Source organism: Rana temporaria, chromosome 1, assembly GCF_905171775.1.
Source record: "Rana temporaria chromosome 1, aRanTem1.1, whole genome shotgun sequence".
NCBI lineage: Eukaryota > Metazoa > Chordata > Amphibia > Anura > Ranidae > Rana > Rana temporaria.
The window spans coordinates 574,413,071-574,434,886 of record NC_053489.1 but is presented as its reverse complement, the minus strand read 5'-3'; the positions used below and the strand labels follow the sequence as shown (position 1 = coordinate 574,434,886).

Here is a 21,816-nt window from a genome sequence, read left to right as displayed (position 1 = left end):
TGCCTTTAGTCTTTCTATTTTTTATTTTCCGTTCTGTATTGCTGTAACCATCGTCAATTGGACCAACGCCTTAAAATCATGAGTCTCAAAAAAAGAGTTGTACACATACAAAAAAGAAAATGCATAGACTACAGAGAATAGGGGGGAATAGAAGAGAATGAGAAAAAATATATATATTTTAATGCTAGTGTTCTGTCAAATTCTCCAACTACTTAACGTGTGGTTTCTTTAAACCAGCAGTAATTAGAGTTTTTGACAAATTGGTGGTAGGACACAACAATAGCAACCAAAAAGAGTCCGGTGCAGGATATTATGAGTGAAGATTCTTACTCTGCTCTGATAGTAGCCAACAAAATGGCTGCCGAGGTGGCGACAACTTTGTCCTTGTTGCTGTCAGAACAGCTAAATCTTCAAAACTGACATTCCTATTGTAGGAAGTGCCTTAAATGTGATTTGTAACTTAGTGCAGACTGCTGTGAAAATAAACAATCACACAAGCAGGAAATTACATTTCTGGGAGCATTCTGTAAAGAACGCCTCTAGGTAGGCATATTGCATTGAATTTTCAAGAAATATACAAGGCCTGTAGATTGAAATTGAAAGGTCATTTTTAAAAACATTAAATTACAGGGGTGAGATGCTGATATATCTGCCCATTGGGAGAAGCAGGGACAATTGATTTACAAGTGTTGCGTGATCTTCGGATGTGTCAAGCTTATGCTTTTAATTTGTTTGTGAGCTTTTTTATGATCAATACATTTTAATCATTTATTATGGTAATGCACTATGGAAGCTTTTTCTGATATTTGAGGAATTTATGAATGGGAAGTATTTGAAGCACGTGAAACATCCAGGAAACAGATGAAATGTTGGGACTAGTGTTTTCTCCAAATGTTATTTGCAGAGCATTTCTATGTGTTTGAGTTACCGTATTTGCCGGCGTATAAGACGACTGGGCATATAAGATGACCCCCTAATTTTCCAGCTAAAATGTTGGTTTTGGGATATACTCACTGTATAAGACCCCTCACTGTGCCATCTATACATGCCTCAGTGTGCCATCTATACATGTCTCAGTGTGCCATCTATACATGCCTCACTGTGCCATCTATACATGCCTCACTGTGCCATTCCATTCCCTGCCTCGATGATCTCCCTACCTTCTCCTGTTTGCAGAGTCAGTCAGTCAGACGGCGGCCATCCATTATTCAAAAGCCGCGCCTCCTCCTCAGGCGGTTCCGTGATAGGCGGAACACTCATTTTCCCAGCAGAGCCTCTGTTCAGTGTTCCGCCTATCACGGATGTCCTCTCGTCCGAGGCTGAGGATGAGAAGGCATCCGTGATAGGCGGAACACTCTGCTGGGAAAATTAGTGTTCCGCCTATCACGGAACAGTCAGAGGAGGAGGCGCGGCTTTTGAATAATGGATGGCCGCCGTCTGACTGACTGACAGGTACCCGGCGTATAAGACAACCCCCGACTTTTAGGGCATGATTTTAGATGAAAAAAGTTGTCTTATACGCTGGAAAATACGGTGTTCACACAAAGGGGGCTCGGTGGAGCACTTTGGGTGACTTTTGAAGAGAGAGATCTGCACGTGGGATTTTCTTTGACACTAACTTCTCCACTCTTCATTTCTTGTTTGGCTCTTAGAATTTAGAGAAATCTTGATATGCAGCACCTCTGAAATTTATGAACTTTAAAGCGGAGGTTCACCCATAGAGAACACATTTTCCCCTTAGATGAATGCTCGTTTTGTCTAGGGGAATCGGCTAGTTGTTTTAAAATTTGAGCTGTACTTACCGTTCACGAGATGCATCTTTCCCCTGCCACTTCCGGGTATGGGCTGCGGGACTGGGCGTTCCTTCTTGATTGACAGTCTTCCGAGAGGCTTCCGACGGTCGCATCCATCGCGTCACGATTTTCCGAAAGAAGCCGAACGTTGGTGCGCAGGCGCAGTATAGAGCCGCACCGACGTTCGGCTTCTTTCGGCTACGAGTGACGCGATGGATGCGTCCGTCGGAAGCCTCTCGGAAGACTGTCAATCAAAATAGGAACGCCCGCTCCCAAAGACCCATACCCGGAAGCGACGGAGAAGATGCATCTCGTAAACGGTAAGTACAGCTCATATTTTAAAACAACTAGCCGATTCCCCTAGACAAAACGAGCATGCATCTAAGGGGAAAAGAGAAAAAAAAACCTAATTGGGTGAACTCCCGCTTTAAAGATTTCTTGTTTTATCAAGATTAAAATACAATATGGATAGAGTAGCAATTGTATATGCTAGATTATTTATTTAGCATTTTCTGTATTTATTCCATTAAAGTGCCTGATTAAAATCCCTAGCATTAATAATAACTCAATCAGGATAATCCCATTCTTGTTTGTTTGTGGTGTTACGTAATTGGTCAAGAGCTGCGCTAGAATTTGCGCCTGGGGGTGTATATTTAGAGCTGTAACAATTACTACTGTCAAAACTCTCAGCAAATAGAATGGTCTACAGTACATTGTTCTACTGTCAGATTCTAGATCAGCAAAATAATGATTATTTTATTTTTTTATTTTACTATACATATGCCGGTCATTTAACATACAAATACAACCCCACCCCTCCACTCTTTCCAGAGTCTTTGTTTCTTTCCTGTAATTGTTCCCTCTAATGTAACTTTCTATTGTTGCTTAACTTTTCCCCACGTTGTACCAACTTTTTTTTGGTTCATCAGGAAACCTACAATATAGTATGAGTTCTGTTGAAGGTTCTCATTTTCCCTGGAGCTACAGAAAGTCACAGGAGTGTGCCAGGCTGACATGCATTAAACTATTGGGATTTTTGGACAAGCAGTTCAAAAACAACATTTCAAGGGGCATCAAAACTTTTTTTTTTTTTTTTTTATAAATGTATTTTTATTGAAAGTTTATTGAATTTTTTTAAAATGCATGCGTAAAGCTCGGTCAAACAGCATGGTGAAAGAAACTAGCAGAAAACATTGTCATCTGCGACTAGTACAGCATACTCCTCATCCTAAACTGAAATAAGGATATAAAAGAAATTCCAAGAGTCTAGAGCGATCTCCAGGGTATAACGAGCAAAAGCATGTGATTCAATAGAACATATACTGATGTCCAGGAATAGACAGTCAAATTAACTGCAATGTATTCTGGAACACAACCGTAAGAACATACAGTAGTGCAAAAGGGTTAGTCCTAGACAGTAGAGGCAGAAACCTTATTAAACTTGGAAGTTACACCTCTATTTGAGAATATGGCTTTGTAAAGGGAAGAGCTCTATTCACCAAGGCCTTCCAGGCTGCAAGAGTAGGCTCAAAAGCCTTCTTCCAGGACAGGATAATGTAGTAGAGCAACAGTGTAAGTAAAGTACAAATGACTATAGTAGATGTCATAGTGTCTACCAAACTTAAGTGCTATACCCCGATAGAGGGAGGAAGAGAAATAGTGGTAATCGACTGTATACAGGCCAGTACATCTACCCAATACTGCTGAATAACTGGGCAGTCCCAGAAAATGTGAATGAGATTAGCATTGGCATGAGAACAATGCCAACGGGAGGAGGGTCGATCTCTGTAAATTCTGTCCAGTTTAACCATGGCCAGGAAGACTGTGCATACATTTATAATGGATCAATTGGTCTCTAGCTGATAAGAATCATGTAAAGGGTGTTTCCCATAATTCATCCCAATCATCAACATTTAATTCAGGGTCATCAGCCACCCATATTGCTCAGTGCTGCCCATACCTGCAGCAGCCTACCAGGGAATAATTGTTTTTTTATAGGAGACACTGGCTTAGTAAGGCCATCATCCCTCAACAGTTGTTCAAGGCTGGTTGGCTGAGAGGAGACCAACCTGAAAGGAGATAATCAAAGAAGTGAGAGGGAGCTGATATAAGGATTTCAACGCAAAAAAAAAGGAAAGAAATTGCGCTGTCTGATAATAAACTAAGAACCATATCCTCTATCACAGTGTTGAATGATCTACATACAGGCAGCATCTTCCACTTCATCCATAAGATGGGATCTGGATAATTGTAAAAATGAGGCAGGCAAGGGTTCGTCCACAGTGGAGAGTGAAGAGAAAATTAGTGGGAGCCACCAAACACCATCCCATGAACCACTCTCCAGCTCTAATATCAGATCTCATTGAGCAGGTCTTAGTATGTGGAGACTTCGAGCTCTTATGTACCAGATCTGTCAGGGCTTCATAGGAACCATGCTGATTCATTAAAAGGAGTGTTTAGCCATCGATGGGTGACAACCAGTTGACCAGCCAGAAAATATTTATGAAAATTTAGCACTGCCAGATTGCCTATCTTCCAAGGTTGCTGCAGGACTGCGAGTTTGATCCTGGGTGTACCTCTCTGTCAAAGAAAGTCATTCATTGTTTTAAAAATAGTCTTTGGAATTCATACTGGGGAGTTGCAGAAAACATCCAGAAAAAGTGGAAGACTGCTCCAGGCATTTAGTTTAGAAAAGAGAGTAAGGGGAAACATTCAAATGAATAAAGTCAGAGACTGATCTGGTAAGGGTGATGCCAAGGTACTTAAAGGGTCACTAAAGGATTTTTTTTTTAGCTAAATAGCTTCCTTTACCTTACTGCAGTCCTGGTTTCATGTCCTCATTGTTAGTTTTTGCTTTGATGTTGCTGTAATTCCTCTCTGTTCTGGACACTTCCTGGTTGTCTGTTTCCTGATCACCACAGTACTGGGAGATTTCTCACTGTGGTGACTAATCAAGGAGGTGTGATTACTGTGTGTCTAAAACCCCTCAGCACCAATCCAGTTTTGTTTTACAAACCATCACTGCCTTCTATTGGCTCTCTGGCTCTGTACATCAGAGAACCAGGAAACAACAGCAAAAACGAAACTAAACTGCAGGTACATTATATGATTGTTTTTTATCTATTTTGAATCATTTTTAAAAGGAATCAGTTAACTATTATGTCTCTATACCCTGTAAACAGTAATTTCAGCAAAAAACTTTTTTTCCTTTACAACTCCTTTAATTTGTGTTAAAAAATAGTAAATTATACGCTGCGCTTTGGAATATTACACAATATATGCGTGCTGAAGATTAAAACAAACACATGTAGTGCTAATGTGACATAGATGGGATATGACCAAAATAAAAACAATAATTATGTAAATTAAAACATTAATAATAAAGTGCTCATGTGCATCCAAGTGCTTTGTAACACAGCTATAAGGCCCCATTCACACGGACGGATCGTTCAGGTCCGCCTGTCAGTTTTGACGGCTGACCTGAACGGCCGCTCCATGCATCCCTATGGAGCGTCGGATGTCAGCGGAGACATGTCCGCTGACATCCGACCCTATCCGATCCGCTAAAAACAGACGTATAGGGGGCACGTCCCCATCCGTCCATGCGGATCGGATCGGGTAAGATCTGATGAAAACGGACATGCTGTCCGTTTTCATCAGATCGCTCCATAGGAGACAGCAGTGCCCGACAAGCCCCTCCCCGCTCAGTGAGCAGAGAGGAGCTTGTCATCCGTTGGCTCAGCAGAGATCTGCGGACTGATCTCCCACTGAGCTGGCGGGAGCAGGCGGACTCCGTAGCAACGGAGTCCGCCTCGTGTGAATGAGGCCTAAGTGTCCGGTGGTATATAGGGAACAATACTAGTCCCACTTTAAATAGCAAAAATGCTATTGTGCAAAAACAAGTCTTTTTATAAAACAATGCTGTGACAGTCCTGTTGAAAAAAGTGCATATGCGTGGTATCCAGTAATAGCACTGCTGACATGCTTCTAAATCCATGCGTCTAAAAATGATTGACAGGTGTTGCAGATCATGCATTGGTGCTCTTATTCCAGTGACCACCTAGGTATTTAATGCTCACCTTGGCACGTGCGACTTAGCGATTATGCTCAGTCAGTACACGCTTGTGAACCACCCCTGGGTTCTATAATGGTAACAGGATCCTGGGCTTCCCACGTAGTATCTCGGGAATAACAGGGAATAAAAAGCCTTGATAGTGTGATACCGCTTTAACCACTTCGTTACCGGGCCTATTTTGGCACTGTTCTCCTTTATGTAAAAATCACAATTTTTTTGCTAGAAAATTAATCAGAACCCCCAAACATTATATATTTTTTTTAGCAGACACCCTAGGGAATAAAATGGCGGTCATTGCAACTTTTTTTCTCGCACAGTATTTGCGCAATAATTTTTCAAACGCCTTTTTTTAGGGAAAAAAACAGTTTCATGAATTAAAAAATAACAAAACAGTAAAGTTAGCCCAATTTTTTTGTATAATGTGAAAGACGATGTTACGCCGAGTAAATAGATACCTAACATGTCACGCTTTAAAATTGCGCACACTCATGGAATGGCGCCAAACTTCGGTACTTAAAAATCTCCATAGGCGACGCTTTAAATTTTTTTACAGGTTACTATTTTTGAGTTACAGAGTAGCTCTAGTGATAGAATTGTTGCACACGCTCTAACGCACTCGATGATACCTCACATGTGGGGTTTGAACGGTGTTTACATATGTGGGCGGGACTTGCATGCGCGTTCGCTTCTGCACGCGAGCGACCGGGACAGGGGCGTTTTAAAAAAAAAAATTATTATTATTTTTTTTTATTTTTTTACTTCCTTTTTTTATTTTTACACTTTTTTTGACATTTTTTTTTTTTTTGATCACTTTTATTCCTATTACAAAGAATGTACACATCCCTTGTAATAGGAATCACTGTAACAGGTCCTCTTTATGGAGAGATGTGGGGTCAATAAGACCCCACATCTCTCCTACAGGCTTACAAGCATGAAATCGGTGAAAAACATTTCACCGATTACATGCCGACAGCCGCGATTGCGGCTTTGTTTACTTCCGGGTACCGGGCGTGACGTCATAACGTCGCGCCCGGCCCTCCGACGGTCATAGAGATGACTGTGACCATCTGGTCACCAGTCATCTCTATGGTTCAGCAACGCGCGCCGGCCGATTCGCTCTCCGGGCCCCCGATGGCACGGGAGAGCCCGGAGAAGCACCGGATGGCGGTGGGAGGGGGGGACGTCCCCTCCCGCTGCCTAGAAGAACGATCGAGCGGCGGAACCGCCGCTTTGATCGTTCTTCTGGTGCACAGAATCGCCGGCTGAAGACAGAGATATCTGAATGATGCCTGCAGCTGCAGGCATCATTCAGATATCACCGCTCAAAGTCCAGGACGTCCTACGGATCTGAAGTGGTTAAACATTTTATTAAACAAATAAGAACAACCCCCAAGTGGGGTACTCGCATGTGCCAGGTGTGTTAGTGCACCACTCTGTGTATGGCATGAAATATTACAGCGGCTGGTTTTGGAATGGTGTATGGTTTCTCCTAAGTAGGTAGACTGGCTGTCATGTCATCCTGGCCCCTCCCCTAAATGTGTTTGATACAGGGTAAACGTATCTTCATCAGGGGGAATACTTAATTTGTGTTACCCACTGAAGAGGGGCAATGGAGATTTAGTTGGGGGGGGGGGGCAGTATTGCCAAGTGGTTAAATATTTGATTTGTTCCAATTGACATGCAGGCTCGAGAAAGTAGCAAAGTTATCAAAAATAGAGGGCACAGATATCTGACTTGGAATGATCAAGAAATAGAACCAGATCATTGCGGCTTTGAAAAAATTGAAAAAACACTGTTTTCTTTTCCCAATTTTTTCTTTTTTTTTGCAGGCCTTTCAATCCCTTGGTGGGGACACCCTTGTGTAGTTTTTGTATAAGCTTACTGGAGTTCAGATCTAAAATGAAGCACCACAAGCCATCTACTTGTCCCCTGCCTGATTCTTGTAATCAATGACATGGGCAGCGCATTAAACGTTGGCAGAATATGTTTCAATACGTAATATGCATTCTTGGTAAAGTTCTTCCATCCTGTAAAAATAAATGGACGTGATTTGCACAGTGACATGAAAATGAAGATCTCATAAAGCAAATACCGCTAATGAGTGTGATGATTTTTATAGCCTTGCATACTTAACACTTCAATATATCAGCCTGTGTTCGTAGGAATTCTCTTTTAAAAGCCTCCCCTGTATTATCCGTCTCCCACAGCCCTGCAGAGACTTGCTAGGTCTTGGACTATTAATGGCTTTTGGTTTCTTCACACATTGCTTTTGTTTCCAATTAACATAACTTGGGCTAAAGTGTTTAAACATCTATATTCAGTTTCAGGGTTTTATTGGCCATTGATTTTCATGTATGATTTATCAGTGCCAGTATACTGCTAGGGGTGAATAGGGTGTGTATAGGGACCTTTGCTGAAGATATTAACAGTGTTTTTCTACTGCGTTTCGCTCAAGTGATCCTGACACATAATGAACAGGCTTCATGTAGAATTATCCTAGAGAAGCTTATTGCTGCCATCTTACTGTATATTATACAATGAGCTGTCTCTTTATGCATCATCCTCTTCTCTACCAATAATTGTGCTAATATATCATTCTCTAAAGCAAGGCTAACAGAATGTGAGCCCAATAATTGAGACATATGAAAAATGTGTACATAATAAGCAAAATATACATCTATTGCTATAAAAAGATTATATTGTCTAAAAAAAGCATTCTGCAAAATAAATAATAGCTGCATGGCAAGCGGTGACTTCGCTCTTTGCTACCTTGCAGATGCCTGTGTCTCCAGCTGTATTAAAGGGGTTGTAAAGGAAAAAATGTGTTTTCATAATAAGCATCCTTTACCTGCAGACATTCCTCTTTTCACTTCCTCATTGTTGGTTTTTGCTCAGAAGTTGCTCTATTTCTTCTCTGTTCTGTTCACTTCCTCTTTGTCTGATTATTACTGACCACCGTGAAGGGAGGCTTTACTGCGGTGGTCAGTAACATTCTCACCCCCTCCTGGGAACTACATCTGTGTGGCAGGACGCTCTTGACGTGTTAGAGACTTCAAGGAGGTGTGAGTTACTGGGCGTGCCGCAATGCATACTGGGAAATGTAGTTCTTACATGAACGAGCGCCGCAAACCAGGAAGTGCATGAGAGAACAGAAACTAGAACGCCGAGGGTGATATAGATGAAGGAATTTAATAGGTATTTACTAGTTTTTTAACAAAATCATTACACTAATCTGTCTGTCTACCTTGCAGACATTAATTTTAGGCAAATATTTTTTTTCCTTTACAACTCCTTTAATGTACACTGGCCACTATGCCATCCTGTGCCCTTTAGAGCCTATTCACGCGCCTGGGCTGTGTCAACGGGGTTGTCTTCGGTAACCCCTGTTACATGTGTTTGTGCGCCGCAGTGTCATTAATTGTTAACGGCATCCTCGCACACCTACTGTGCGTAGTCTTGTGCTGCGCTAGCAAAAATGCTGTTTGATTGATTTTTGGTCTGTTGCAAAGCATTGGGCAGCCCAATCAAATTAACAGGTGGGGGTAACACGCACTTACATGCATGTACTTGTAAACCCGGGGGTAGATTCAGAGAACAATTACGCCGTAATTGCTAAGCTGCGACGGCGTATCTACTTTCTGTATTCAGAAAGCTAGATACGCCGACATTAGCCTAAGATACGACTGGCATAAGTCTCTTACGCCGTCGTATCTTAGGGTGCATTCTCACGCTGGCCGTTAGGTGGTGCTCCCGTAGTTTTCAGCGTAGAGTATGAAAATTACCTACTTACGCCGATTCACAAACGTACGTGCGCCCGGCGGTAGTTTTTTACGTTGTTTGCGTAAGTCGTTTTCGTCGTAACGTTGCTCCTGCTATTAGGAGGCGCAGCCAATGTTAAGTATTGACGTCGTTCCCGCGTCAAAATTTTTAATTTTTACGTTGTTTGCGTAACTCGTCCGTGAATGGGGCTGGACGCCATTTACGTTCACGTCAAAACCAATGACGTCCTTGCGACGTCATTTAGCGCAATGCACGTCGGGAAATTTTAGGGACGCGCATGTGCAGTACGTTCGGCGTGGGAACGCGCCTAATTTAAATGATCCACGCCCCCTACCTGGATCATTTGAATTAGGCGAGCTTGCGCCGGGGGATTTACGCTACGCTGCTGCAACTTTACAGGCAAGTGCTTTGTGAATCAAGCACTTGCCCGTAAAACTTGCGGCGGCGTAACGTAAATGTCATACGTTATGCGGCTGCAGATTTGCCCAATTCTACGTGAATCTGGGCACCTGATTGTACATAGTACTAACCTGCTGTCTCTGGGGATTGGACACCACCAAACATTCTGTGAGGTCAAACAATATAATGTTATTGAATGTGAATAAACCAACTGCAGCTTCCTCATCAAAAATAACCCGCAATAAATAAAAAAAATGCTCAAAGACGCTACGCTCAGATGTGAATGCAGTCTTAGAAATGGTTGGGGCATGCTGTGCGAACAGCTTCTTCTTAAGAAAGGGGTATGATACTCCTTAAATTGTTGGGGTTCTGCACCTCTTTTTCCAGGATTTCCCTCTTGAGAATAAGGTGTAATACACACTGACATATTGGGGTTCTGGGGCTTTCATCCTTGGCTACACTGCCACTGATTTTAATCTTTTTTGTATTTATGCATATGTCCCGGCTGATGTTGAATATATATTTTTTATTTTAGGTTTTGTATATTTTTTTATCAGTTCATTAGCATTTAAGATGTTATTGCTTTTATTCTCCGGAAAGTGACAGAATCCTACTAAACTTGCACTGTTTAGGACTTGGATTTTTTTTCAAGTTTTCTGGAAACTTTTATTAAATGTGCTGTACTGCTGCAAAGATTTTATTTAAAAACCTTAATCTGGTAAAATGGTTCCTATAAGGAGCAGATAATTAATTGTGTGTGCTGACATCTCATCGCCAGCATGTTGTCATTCCATATACTAAGTGACAGGGGGTGCTCTTGTCTACTTGCTGGGAATTCACATTACGATGTGATCCCTTTCGGCAGTCAAGTATATGAGACATTATGAAGCATCTCTGTACTGTTAATACAATGCCTCCCACACACTTCTATTCACTTAACTTTGTGATTTTTTTTCCTAATTTGAAACAGTTTTTAGCCAAGCCAAGTTTTAGAAACCTCTGATTGAAACAGACATTTCCTAACCTATAGGTCATTCACTTTACTTGGCGTGATTTGGAAAAGGATTACTTCGCCGGCAATGACTGCTTCCATTAGAAGCTTCTGAGAATGGTCTTCTCCTTGTGACAGGTTCCTTATCTTCCTGGCAGACAATACACAGACATACATTTGGATGTAGACATAGGTGTGCACAGCTAATTGCATTAGGGTGTGCGCCTCAAAGCTCAAGCACATACTGTATATGTGTGTGCATGTGTGTATATATACTGATGGCGCCAGTAGAGCAGTGGACAGTATCAGTAGGGCAGTGGGCGGTGTCAGTTGCTTTTCTTTTTATAATTTTTTACAATTTTTATTTTATTTTATTTTTTATCGTTTTGTACACATTTTTTAGGAGCCCTGTTAGGGGGCTTTGGTGAAATATTAGGGAAACATGGATTGTGCCCTTGGGACTTCGAAGGCGAGGTGTGCACAATTGGCCAATAAAATTGACAAATGTAAGTACAGTAAAGTATTTCTTACAGAAATAGTCACACATAAAAAAGTAACATACAAAGGCAAAGCCGATACAATATTGCACATAGTTAAAGATTGCATTGCATTTAAAGTACAGGGTGGGCCATTTATATGGATACACCTTAATAAAATGGGAATGATTGGTGATATTTACTTCCTGTTTGTGGCACATTAGTATATGTGAGGGGAAAATTTTTCAAGAGGGTGGTGACCATGGCGGCCATTTTGAAGTTGGCCATTTTGAATCCAATGTGACACATCAAACTTATTCGGAATTTCACAAGAAAAACAACGGTGTGCTTGGTTTTAACGTAACTTTATTCTTTCATGAGTTATTTACAAGTTTCTGACCACTTATAAAATGTGTTCAATGTGCTCTCCAGTGACATGCGGCGAGTGCTACGCTGTGGGCTCTTGCTGAATGAAGCGCTAGGACAGCCACTGATGTTTCTTCATTGGTGACAGATTTCATACGTCCACATTTTGGCAAATCCAACACTAAACCAGTTTGACGAAACTTAGCAAGCAGTTTGCTAACTGTAGCATGGGAGATGGGTGGTCTCGTAGGCTGTCTTGCATTGAAATCTGCTGCAATGACCCAGTTACTGCGTTCACCAGACATCAACACAATTTCTATCCGCTCCGCACGTGTTAACCTCGGCGACATGTCAATGGCTGTAAACAAAGAGAAACTTGTAAATAACTCATGAAAGAATAAAGTTACGTCAAAACCAAGCACACCATTGTTTTTCTTGTGAAATTCCAAATAAGTTTGATGTGTCACATGACCCTCTTCCTATTGAAAAAACAAAAGTTGGATTCAAAATGGCCGACTTCAAAATGGCCGCCATGGTCACCACCCATCTTGAAAAGTTTCCCCCCTCACATATACTAATGTGCCACAAACAGGAAGTTAATATCACCAACCATTCCCATTTTATTAAGGTGTATCCATATAAATGGCCCACCCTGTACATGAGTATACATGACATCTATAACAACTGATGCGTTTTGCGAGATGTGGCTCGCTTTTCAGGGGTGGATGCATGTAAGATATATCTGGAAATGAATAATAAAAAAGTAATTTAACACATGAATAAATGATGGACAAATGGTAAGAGGGGTCTCATAGAAAAAAGAAAGACCCCATACTCGACAAAAGGCAAAGCCTAGGTGTCTGTGGCTGTGTTCACTAAGGATGACAGCAATATATGCTTGGGAAGGGAGCTGAGGAAGCGGTGCCAACCAAAAAACTCAGACCAAGGAACAATGGGAAGGCAGACATGGCATGGGTAGAAATTAGTGACCTTGGAGATTCTAAGTAATCCGTTCTGGTGTCAGCTAAAATGTAATGTGATATGTATATATTGGTGAAATATTAGGGTTTTAAATGGGGAATCTGTGCCACAAAGAGTGATTAGGATGTGCCCAGGTACATCTGGCACACCCTGTGCACACGCCTATGGATGCAGAGCTGAAGAAGACTGCTGTATGAATCAATCTATTTGATGCATCCAGTCTGTAAAGTAACACAAGACATTTTTTCTTTTTGCAGGTTGCGGTACAGGCAAGTACCTAAGTGTGAATGCCGAGACGTATAATCTGGGCTGTGATTACTGTGAGCCTCTAGTGGAGATTGGTAGGAATAACAACCTCGAGGTCATGGTGTGTGACAACCTGAATCTGCCTTTTAGAGACCAGTGCTTTGACACTGTCATCTCCATTGGAGGTAAGTCTAACACTTTTGTCTCCATTTAGACCGGATTTATTCCATTTGGACAGATTTTAGTAATAGCTAATGATTTACAGGTAATTTTTTTCAACTTGTTTGGAAATATTCCCTGAAGCTGTCGCACAAGGGAATTTATGTAGAAACATAATTAGTGTTCCCAAGAAAAAAAATAAGGTAAGGAATATTATGCCTTCAGATACATATCTGGGATGCCCCTTGAATATAGATATTTATGAATCAGAGGACACATAATCGCTGTGGGCCAAGTATCTGCACTGCAAGGGTGAAAGAGCATCTTAGTGCTGCACACCACCAATGCAACATTGTGTGCCCACTATACATAGTATAGAGTTGGTAAACTGATGCTATGTACAGCACTGCAGGATCTGTTTAGGGATTTGGTAGTGGTTTTCAGAATAAGAAACAGGCCTAGTCACTGGTGATACTAAGCCATGTTATTTCTGTTATTGGAAACATAGAATTAGTATTCTATGTCCCGGCAGCGCTCCTGGCTCCTCCTCTTTATCGGGTGCCCCCACGGAGAGGCGCTTTCCATGGGGGCACCCATGTGGGCGCGCTCCTAAATCCTGCAGTTGCATCCATCAACAGAGACAACAGACTCGGCACCGCCCCTGTGTCCCTGGATTTGATTGACAGCAGCGGGAGCCAATGAGGGTCCGAGACAATGGCTGGAGCTGCTGGGCTTGTGCTCGTCGCTCGGACGATCGGGTTCAGGTAAGTAAAAGGGGGCTCTGGGGGGCAGCTGCAGCGCAGAAGTTTTTTTCCAGCACTCATGTTCTCTGTGCTGCCTCTCAGAGACACGGCAGGAAAGAGAACTGATCAATCCTAATTAACAAAGGAGCTTATGCCCCTTTCATTAATTAGGAACCGCATCAGCTCTATTTTATGTTTAGGAGAACGATGCATTGTGCTTGCACCACTTTTTGTTAATTCCTCACAGTATGTTTTACAGAGACATATGGGCAGAGCTCCTCTAATGGCTAAACTATCTTGTAAATAACGGGCATTTTACATTTTTCATTTTTTGATACTATCATTGGCAAGTCTGTCATCATTTTCTACCTGTTAGCAGCCACTATAAAAAATAAACTGTGTGACAGCACAGTATTCTACATTCTATTTCAGTCCTGGTCTGTCACTAAGTTCGCTAGTTAGTTCCACTGTTCCTTATACTGCTGACTTATTGCAAAGGATTCAAGTATTGTCACTCCTCATAATGTGCATCAAGGTAAGCAATTTGACAGTTTTGCTGGTTCTCCCCTGGGAAGATGGCTGCTGTCAGTGCTGACGGTTATAAAATGTTACTGAATTGTCCTTCAAATATAAATTGAAGTTCTATTTTGTAGAGTAAAAATGCATTGTATACAATGACAGTGAATTTTGTCTGGGGTAAGATTCGGGCACTCTGTACAACTGAAGAAGCTCTTTAGATAAGCAGCAAATATCTCCAACATTTCAGAAGCAGCTCATTTCAGTTTGACTAATACTAGCTAACACAATGGGCTCTGTTCGTACACAGGAATTTTTATGTAATTTATCATTACCATTACTCAAATTCTGGTATAGTCTTAGGGCCAGTTCACATATTGCAGTGCAATAACCAGCGTTTTTCCATACTGAAAGAATGCCAGTGACCGCTAGGACACACAGAAAGCAATTGTGTGATTTCTGTGTGCCCTATTCATACTAACACTCAGCCCAAAACAGTGCTACAGTGATCTACGATAAAATGCAGACATGTTGCATTTTATCACAGCACACTGGACAGGATCACATTTCACTCTACAGCAGTGCAACGCAACATGCTGCTACAGGGCCGCCATCAGGAATTATGGGGCCTCTTACACAGCTTCAGGCATAATTACAAAAAAAAAGGGGGGTTGCCATCCGGGACCTCTGGGCCCTTTAATAAAAATAAAAAAAAATAAACCTCTGGGCCCTTTAATAAAAAAAAATAAATCTATATATAAAAAAATAAATAAATAATAGACATGTGCACAGAATTTTTTTTTGTTTTTTTTTGTTCTGTTTCGTATCGTTCCGTAGGTTCGTTTCCGTTCGTTTTTCGTAAGACGCCCGTTTTCCTGTTCGTTCCCGTTCGTTTTTCGTACGACGAAATTTTTTCGTATTCCGATCGTTTCGTATTTTCGTTACTGTTTTATTTTCGTACATGCGGGATGGTTCGTTATTCTGTTTAATTCATGTTCGTTACTTGTTAGACAATAATTTTCATGAATTTTCGTCAATGATTTGCATTCTGTGTTTTGGATTCCTTTTTCTGTTCGTGTTTTCGGTCGTGTGTTCGTGTGACATCTATGACAATTTGTTGTGGATGTCATGTGGGCATGCGACTGAAGATACGAACAGAAAAAGGATTTTCGTCATTTTGTACTTTCGTAAATATATCACGGGGATTCGCGGCACTTTCAACACGCGGCTCATCCATATTAACGATTTTTAAGCCCCATACACTTGGTCAGACTTTTTTAACAACAAACATAAAAACGATCGTTTTCCGTTCGTTCTCAGAAAATTTGTTCGTTTTTAAACTCCATCAGAAAACCATTTTTGGGTTCAACTGATCTCCCTTCAGATGAAAATCCACAGAAAAGTTTATTTGGCTTTACTGTACTACTCGGCACAAAAGAGAAGCTGCTTCACTAACTACACTCACTGCCCATTCAAAAAAACGAAAATTACATCTATAATAAAAGATTTCTATTCTGTATTTTGGGTCCTTTTTCTTTTGGTGTTTTCGGTCGTGTGTTCGTGTGACATCTGTGGCAAAAGATTTGCATTCTGTTGAATCCAAAATACAAACAGAAAAAAGGAATTCAAAATACAGGGTGCGGGTCTTTTGTTGTGGATGTCGTGTGAGCATACGACTGAGGATACGAACAGAGAGGGGATTCAAACAAGATACAGAGTGCGGGTCTTTTGTTGTGGATGTCGTGTGAACATACGGCTGAGGGTGCGAACAGAGAGGGGATTCAAACAGGATACAGAATGCAAATCTTTTGTTATAGATGTAATTTTTGTTCTTTTGCCATTTTCGTTTTGTCGTATTTTCGTCAGATCGTTCGTTCGTATTTGCGGTTGTTCGTTATGCGGCTCATTCGTAATCCTGTCGTTTTCGTATTTTGGTGCTTTATTTTTTTCGTATGTACACATTATTCTGCGGGTACGAAAATGAAAATTTTCGTATGAAAATAACATTCGTACGAACGGGAATGCACATATCTAATAAATAAACATTTATAAAAAAAAGGGGCTTGCCAACCAGGGCCCTGGGGACCTCTGGGCCCTTTAATTAAAAAACAATTAATATATATATATATATATATATATATATATATATATATATATATATATATATACAGTATATATAAAAAATAAATAAAATTAATATAATTTTTTTTATCTTTTTTTATAAAAAAAAGGGGGGTTGCCATTCGGGCCCCTGGGGACCCCTCCGCACCTCTAAAAAAATAAAAAATTGTCCCTTTAATAAAAAATAAAATAAAAATATATTAAAAAATATATATATTTTTTATAAAAAATAAATAAAAAAAAGGGGCGTTGCTATCTTGGGCCCTGGGGACCTCCGGCCCCCTTACAGGTGTACTGCCTGTACCCCCCTGTGCTGCTATACAGTAACATTAATGAAATGTCACTTTTGTGTGCTTTAAGTAAAGTTTGCTTGAAAAAAAAAGCAGCTGTGATGTGCTGAATCACGCACCACATTGTCCCTTACCGCCGCCTTAATGCAGCCGAAACAGATAGCTCGCAGCCAGCAAACTGCTGTGGTTCACTGTGCGACAGCTGCTTATGTGTGAATGGGCCCTAAAGCTTCCTGATTTCCCAGTTTGTTTTTAATCCTGATTTATGCCTAGTTATAGTTCCTGCTATCTGCCTTGCCTGACATCTCAGGCCTGCACAGAGCGACCTCAAACTTTCTTTTCTGGGTTGTCCCGGCGGCAGGGCTGGACTGGGACAAAAATTTGGCCCTGGACTTGATCCAGACTGGCCCACTTTGACAGGTCTCTCCCATGGCAGCCAGGCAAATCCTGCACCCCCCCCCCCCCCCCTTCGGCCACCCAAGCCCCCTCTCCCCCTTCACTAGCCACTAGCCGTTCTACTTTATTACAGTAGAACGGCTGGTACTGGTACTCTTATAGGCAGTACCAGTGGGGAAGCTAGACATTATTTCATTATTTAGGCAGAATGAGAAACTCCCAGGCCATAGCTGTTGAGTCAGCTGTCTGTCCCCTCCCCCATGCTCCTCTGTCGTCTCCTCTGCTCCTCCCCCTGCTTCTCTGTTCCCCCCAGGTGAGCGCTGCGGGGAGGGAGAGGAGGTGAGCGCTGAGGGAAGGGAGAGACAGAGGAGCGGAGAGGGGCAGCAGCCCGCTGTCACTGAAGCCGGCCCACTGAGCCATCGGCCCACCGGGAAACTCCCTGTAGTCCCAATGGCCAGTCCATCCCTGCCCGGCGGCGCTAGGACACAGAAAGCAATTGTGTGTTTTCTGTGTGCCCTATTTATACTAAAACTCAGCCCAGCGTTTGACTTCCTGCATAATCTGACCTCGCTTGAACTCCTCCTGCCCTGAATTTTGCTTTGTTAATTTAATATATTCCGACACAATCATTTGGCTTAGGCTGGATTCACATATATCCTGTGCGAATTGTATGTCCGTTTTCACTGCGAATAAAAAAAGCGTTTGTTCAGCGCTTTTAGGTGCGTTTTTGGTGCAAATTTGCAAGGCTCAGGACCGGATTTTTGTCACAGCTATGAATTCAGTGCTGGCCAATACATGGTAGATAGAGGGGGTCAACTCCTGTAGGAGGAGAGCAATCCGTGCTGAAATCTTTATCACAACTGAACACATGTGCAATTCAGAAGCGTTCCCATTAGGGTTGCCACATCATCCCTTTAATCCACGACACACATTAATTACACAGGTTCTATGCCGCGTACACATGATCGGTTCATCCGATGAAAAGGGACCGATGGATTTTTTCATCAGATATCCAATGAAGCTGACTTTCATCAGTCTTGCCTACACACCATTAGTTAAAAATCCGATCGTGTCCAACGCGGTGACGTAAAACACGACGACGTGCAGAGAAAAATGAAGTTCAATGCTTCCGAGCATGCGTCGACATGATTCTGAGAATAAGTGGATTTTTAACCGATGGACTTGCCCACAGACGATCGTTTTTTTCTATCGGTTTTTTAACCATCAGATAATTTTAAAACAGGTTCTACGTTTTTTCACCGATGGGGGAAAAAAACGATGGGGCCCACACACGATCGGTTCGTCCGATGAAAACGATCCATCGGACCGTTTTCATCAGACGAACCGATCTTGTGTACAGAGCATAACAGACCACTTTATGCTACAGGTAAGCCTACAATAAAACCCTGTACACACGTTCGGATATCTGATGAAGCTGACTTTCATCAGTCTTGCCTACACACCATCAGTCAAAAATCCGACCGTGCCAAAACGCGGTGACGTAAAACACTACGACGTGCTGAGAAAGTTCAATGCTTCCCGAGCATGCGTCAACTTGATTCTGAACATGCGTGGATTTTTGACCGATGGACTTCCACACAGACATTGTTTTTTTTCTATCGTTTTTTTATCCATAGGAAAAACTTAAAACATGTTCTATTTTTTTTCACTGATGGAAAACAAACTGATGGGGCCCACACACGATCGGTTTGTCTGATGAAAACAGTCCATCAGTCTGTTTTCATCGGACAAACCGATCGTGTGTACAGGGCTTAAAGCGGTGGTTCACCCTAAAATCCACTTTCTGTCACTAGATCCAGCATACTGCTGACATCTGCAGTATGCTGGATTTTTTTTTTGTACTTATCGTTTTATCCGTATGTCTGCTCCGGCTCCGAGCGGCGTATCCTTCCGGGTATAGGCGTTCCTAAGTAAAGCGCAGTTGATTGATGGGCTTGGATAGCGCGTCACACCTTCCGGAAATAGCCGACGTGACTCTCGGCAATTTACGGCGCCTGCGCAGTCAGCTCTACACGGCATGCGCAGGCGCCGTATAGCGCCGTAAGCAGCCGAGAGTCACGTCGGCTATTTCCGGAAGGTGTGACGCGCTATCCAAGCCCGTCAATCAACTGCGCTTTACTTAGGAACGCCCATTCCCCGACGGATTCCCCGCTCGAGCCGGAGCAGACATACGGATAAAACGATAAGTACAAAAAAAAGAAAAAAAAATCCAGCATACTGCAGATGTCAGCAGTATGCTGGATCTAGTGACAGAAAGTGGATTTTAGGGTGAACCACCGCTTTAAGGCTTACCTATAGCTACCCAGGATATCTCCTAAACCTGCACGGTTTAGGAGATATCCCCTGTCCCCTGCTCTTTACCGAGATCGGAGATGCAGGGTGTCAGACTGACACCCCGCATCACCGATCGCCGTGCTGCGTGCCCCAGCATGTTATCCTGCTGGACATCAATAGATGTCCAGTCAGGATAACAGAACCACTTCTCGGACGTCTCGGACGTCAATTGTCTATTGACCGGGCGGGAAGTGGTTAAACCATATATTTAGTTTAATGTCTCATGCAAAGATTTATCCTCTTTTTTTTTTTTTTTAAATCATTTTGATTTGTTATCTTAAAACGATAAATGTAATGATTGCAGCTATGATGAGAATTATGAAAATGGTGACAAACAATTGCTAGTCAGTTCTTGGTTCTCATGTTCTCATGTTGTTAAGTAATCGAGAAAAAAGATTATATTTTAAAAGCAAAGTGAAGACCATTTATTAAGAAGCTGACAGATAATTCTGGATTCTGTTTTTTTTTTTTGTTCTAGTTATTCATCATTTTTCCACCAAACAAAGAAGGATCCGTGCAATAAAAGAAATGTCCAGAATCCTGCTTCCAGGTGGTCAGATAATGTTATATGTATGGGCCATGGAACAAAAGAGCCGCAGGTTTGAAAAGCAAGACGTGTTTGTGCCATGGAACAAAGCATTGCTGACTCGATGCACCTCTGACACAAGCCAATGTGAAAGCAAACAGAATTCAAAGCAGCACAACACAGCCTTGAAGTCAACGAGAGAGAATGAGACCATTAACTTACATAATCTGAAACACACACTGGAATCGAAACAAGCGCACAATTCTGGCAACTGTATAGCAGCTGAATCATGCTGCATTAAGTTTTCTAATGAAGAATCAAGACTCTACAGTGCCATAGGAAAATCGATCCGGTCCTGGTTCTTCTCTCGATCCCTTGATGAGTCCTCCTTAAGGAGACAAATTGACAAAATGAAGTCTCTGAGCCCGGTCAGTGGTTGGGTGAATAGTACTGTATCTGTGCAGCCTTCTCGACACTGCAGTCTAGATCTTGGACATCAGAGAATAATACTCAAGGAGCACAGTTTTGATGATGATGATGTTTTCATTAAAAACAGTTCCCATGAAAAGCAGCAGTGGTTCCTAACTTTAGATTCCTCAAAAACAGGAAATGGAAGGCACTGTGAAGTGGCTCAGGATGGCACAAAGCAAACCGGCTTTCAGACCGACTCTAAGCACTGCACTTGCATTAGTAGCAATGAGACTGATAAGTGTACCCAAAGCAGAGTTCTAAAGAGAACATCTACGACTGATTCCAGCGATTCAGTTCTGGATGAAACGGTAGCCGCCAGCGATCAGGAGGCTGATACTTTAGACTCCAAGGAATTTTTGAGATATTACCATGTGTTCCGTGAAGGAGAATTACGGAGTCTTTTGGAGAGTGATGTCCCAGAACTGCATGTTATCAGTTGCTGCTTTGACCATGGCAACTGGTGTATAATTGCAGAAAAGAAGTTATCTTGTGTTGCAGACAGCTAATATTTACCAAGTTAGCTTGAAAGGAATATGAGATCACTCATTGCTGAATTGCTTTTGGAGGTACAGTACATGGTCCTGGGATGTCCTCCTTATCCTTTCTTGTGTGACATTGATTAATTAGCATCATTTTATGTGTAAAGCAATTCCTTAAAGTGGAGGTTCACCCGGAAATAACGTTTTTTAACCATAGATTCCTGCTCATTTTGTCTAGGGGAATCGGCTAGTTGTTTTAAAATCAAAGCTGTACTTACCGTTGTAGCGAGCGATCTTCTCCGCCGCTTCCGGGTATGGGCTGCGGGACTGGGCGTTCCTATTTTGATTGACAGTCTTCCGACAGGCTTCCGACGGTCGCATCCATCGCGTCACGATTTTCCGAAAGTAGCCGAACGTCGGTGCGCAGGCGCAGTATAGAGCCGCACCGACGTTCGGCTTCTTTCGGCTACTCGTGACGCGATGGATGCGACCGTCAGAAGCCTGTCGGAAGACTGTCAATCAAAATAGGAACGCCCAGTCTTGCAGCCCATACCCGGAAGCGGCAGAGAAGATCGCTCGCTACAACGGTAAGTACGGCTTCGATTTTAAAACAACTAGCCGATTCCCCTAGACAAAATGAGCATCAATCTAAG

The 21,816-nt window shown here is 42.2% G+C and overlaps 1 protein-coding gene across 1 annotated transcript in view; it reads left to right on the top strand.

Annotated features, from left to right (window-relative positions):
* Nucleotides 1–21,356, top strand: part of TRMT9B (tRNA methyltransferase 9B (putative)) — a 91,433-nt gene extending 70,077 nt beyond the window's left edge. The window contains exons 3-4 of the mRNA XM_040334692.1: nucleotides 13,119–13,292; nucleotides 20,166–21,356. Coding sequence (XP_040190626.1) covers nucleotides 13,119–13,292; nucleotides 20,166–21,190 — 1,199 coding nt within the window. The 3' untranslated portion in view covers nucleotides 21,191–21,356. The remainder of the gene's footprint in view (nucleotides 1–13,118; nucleotides 13,293–20,165) is intronic.
* The last annotated feature ends 460 nt before the right edge of the window (nucleotides 21,357–21,816 follow it).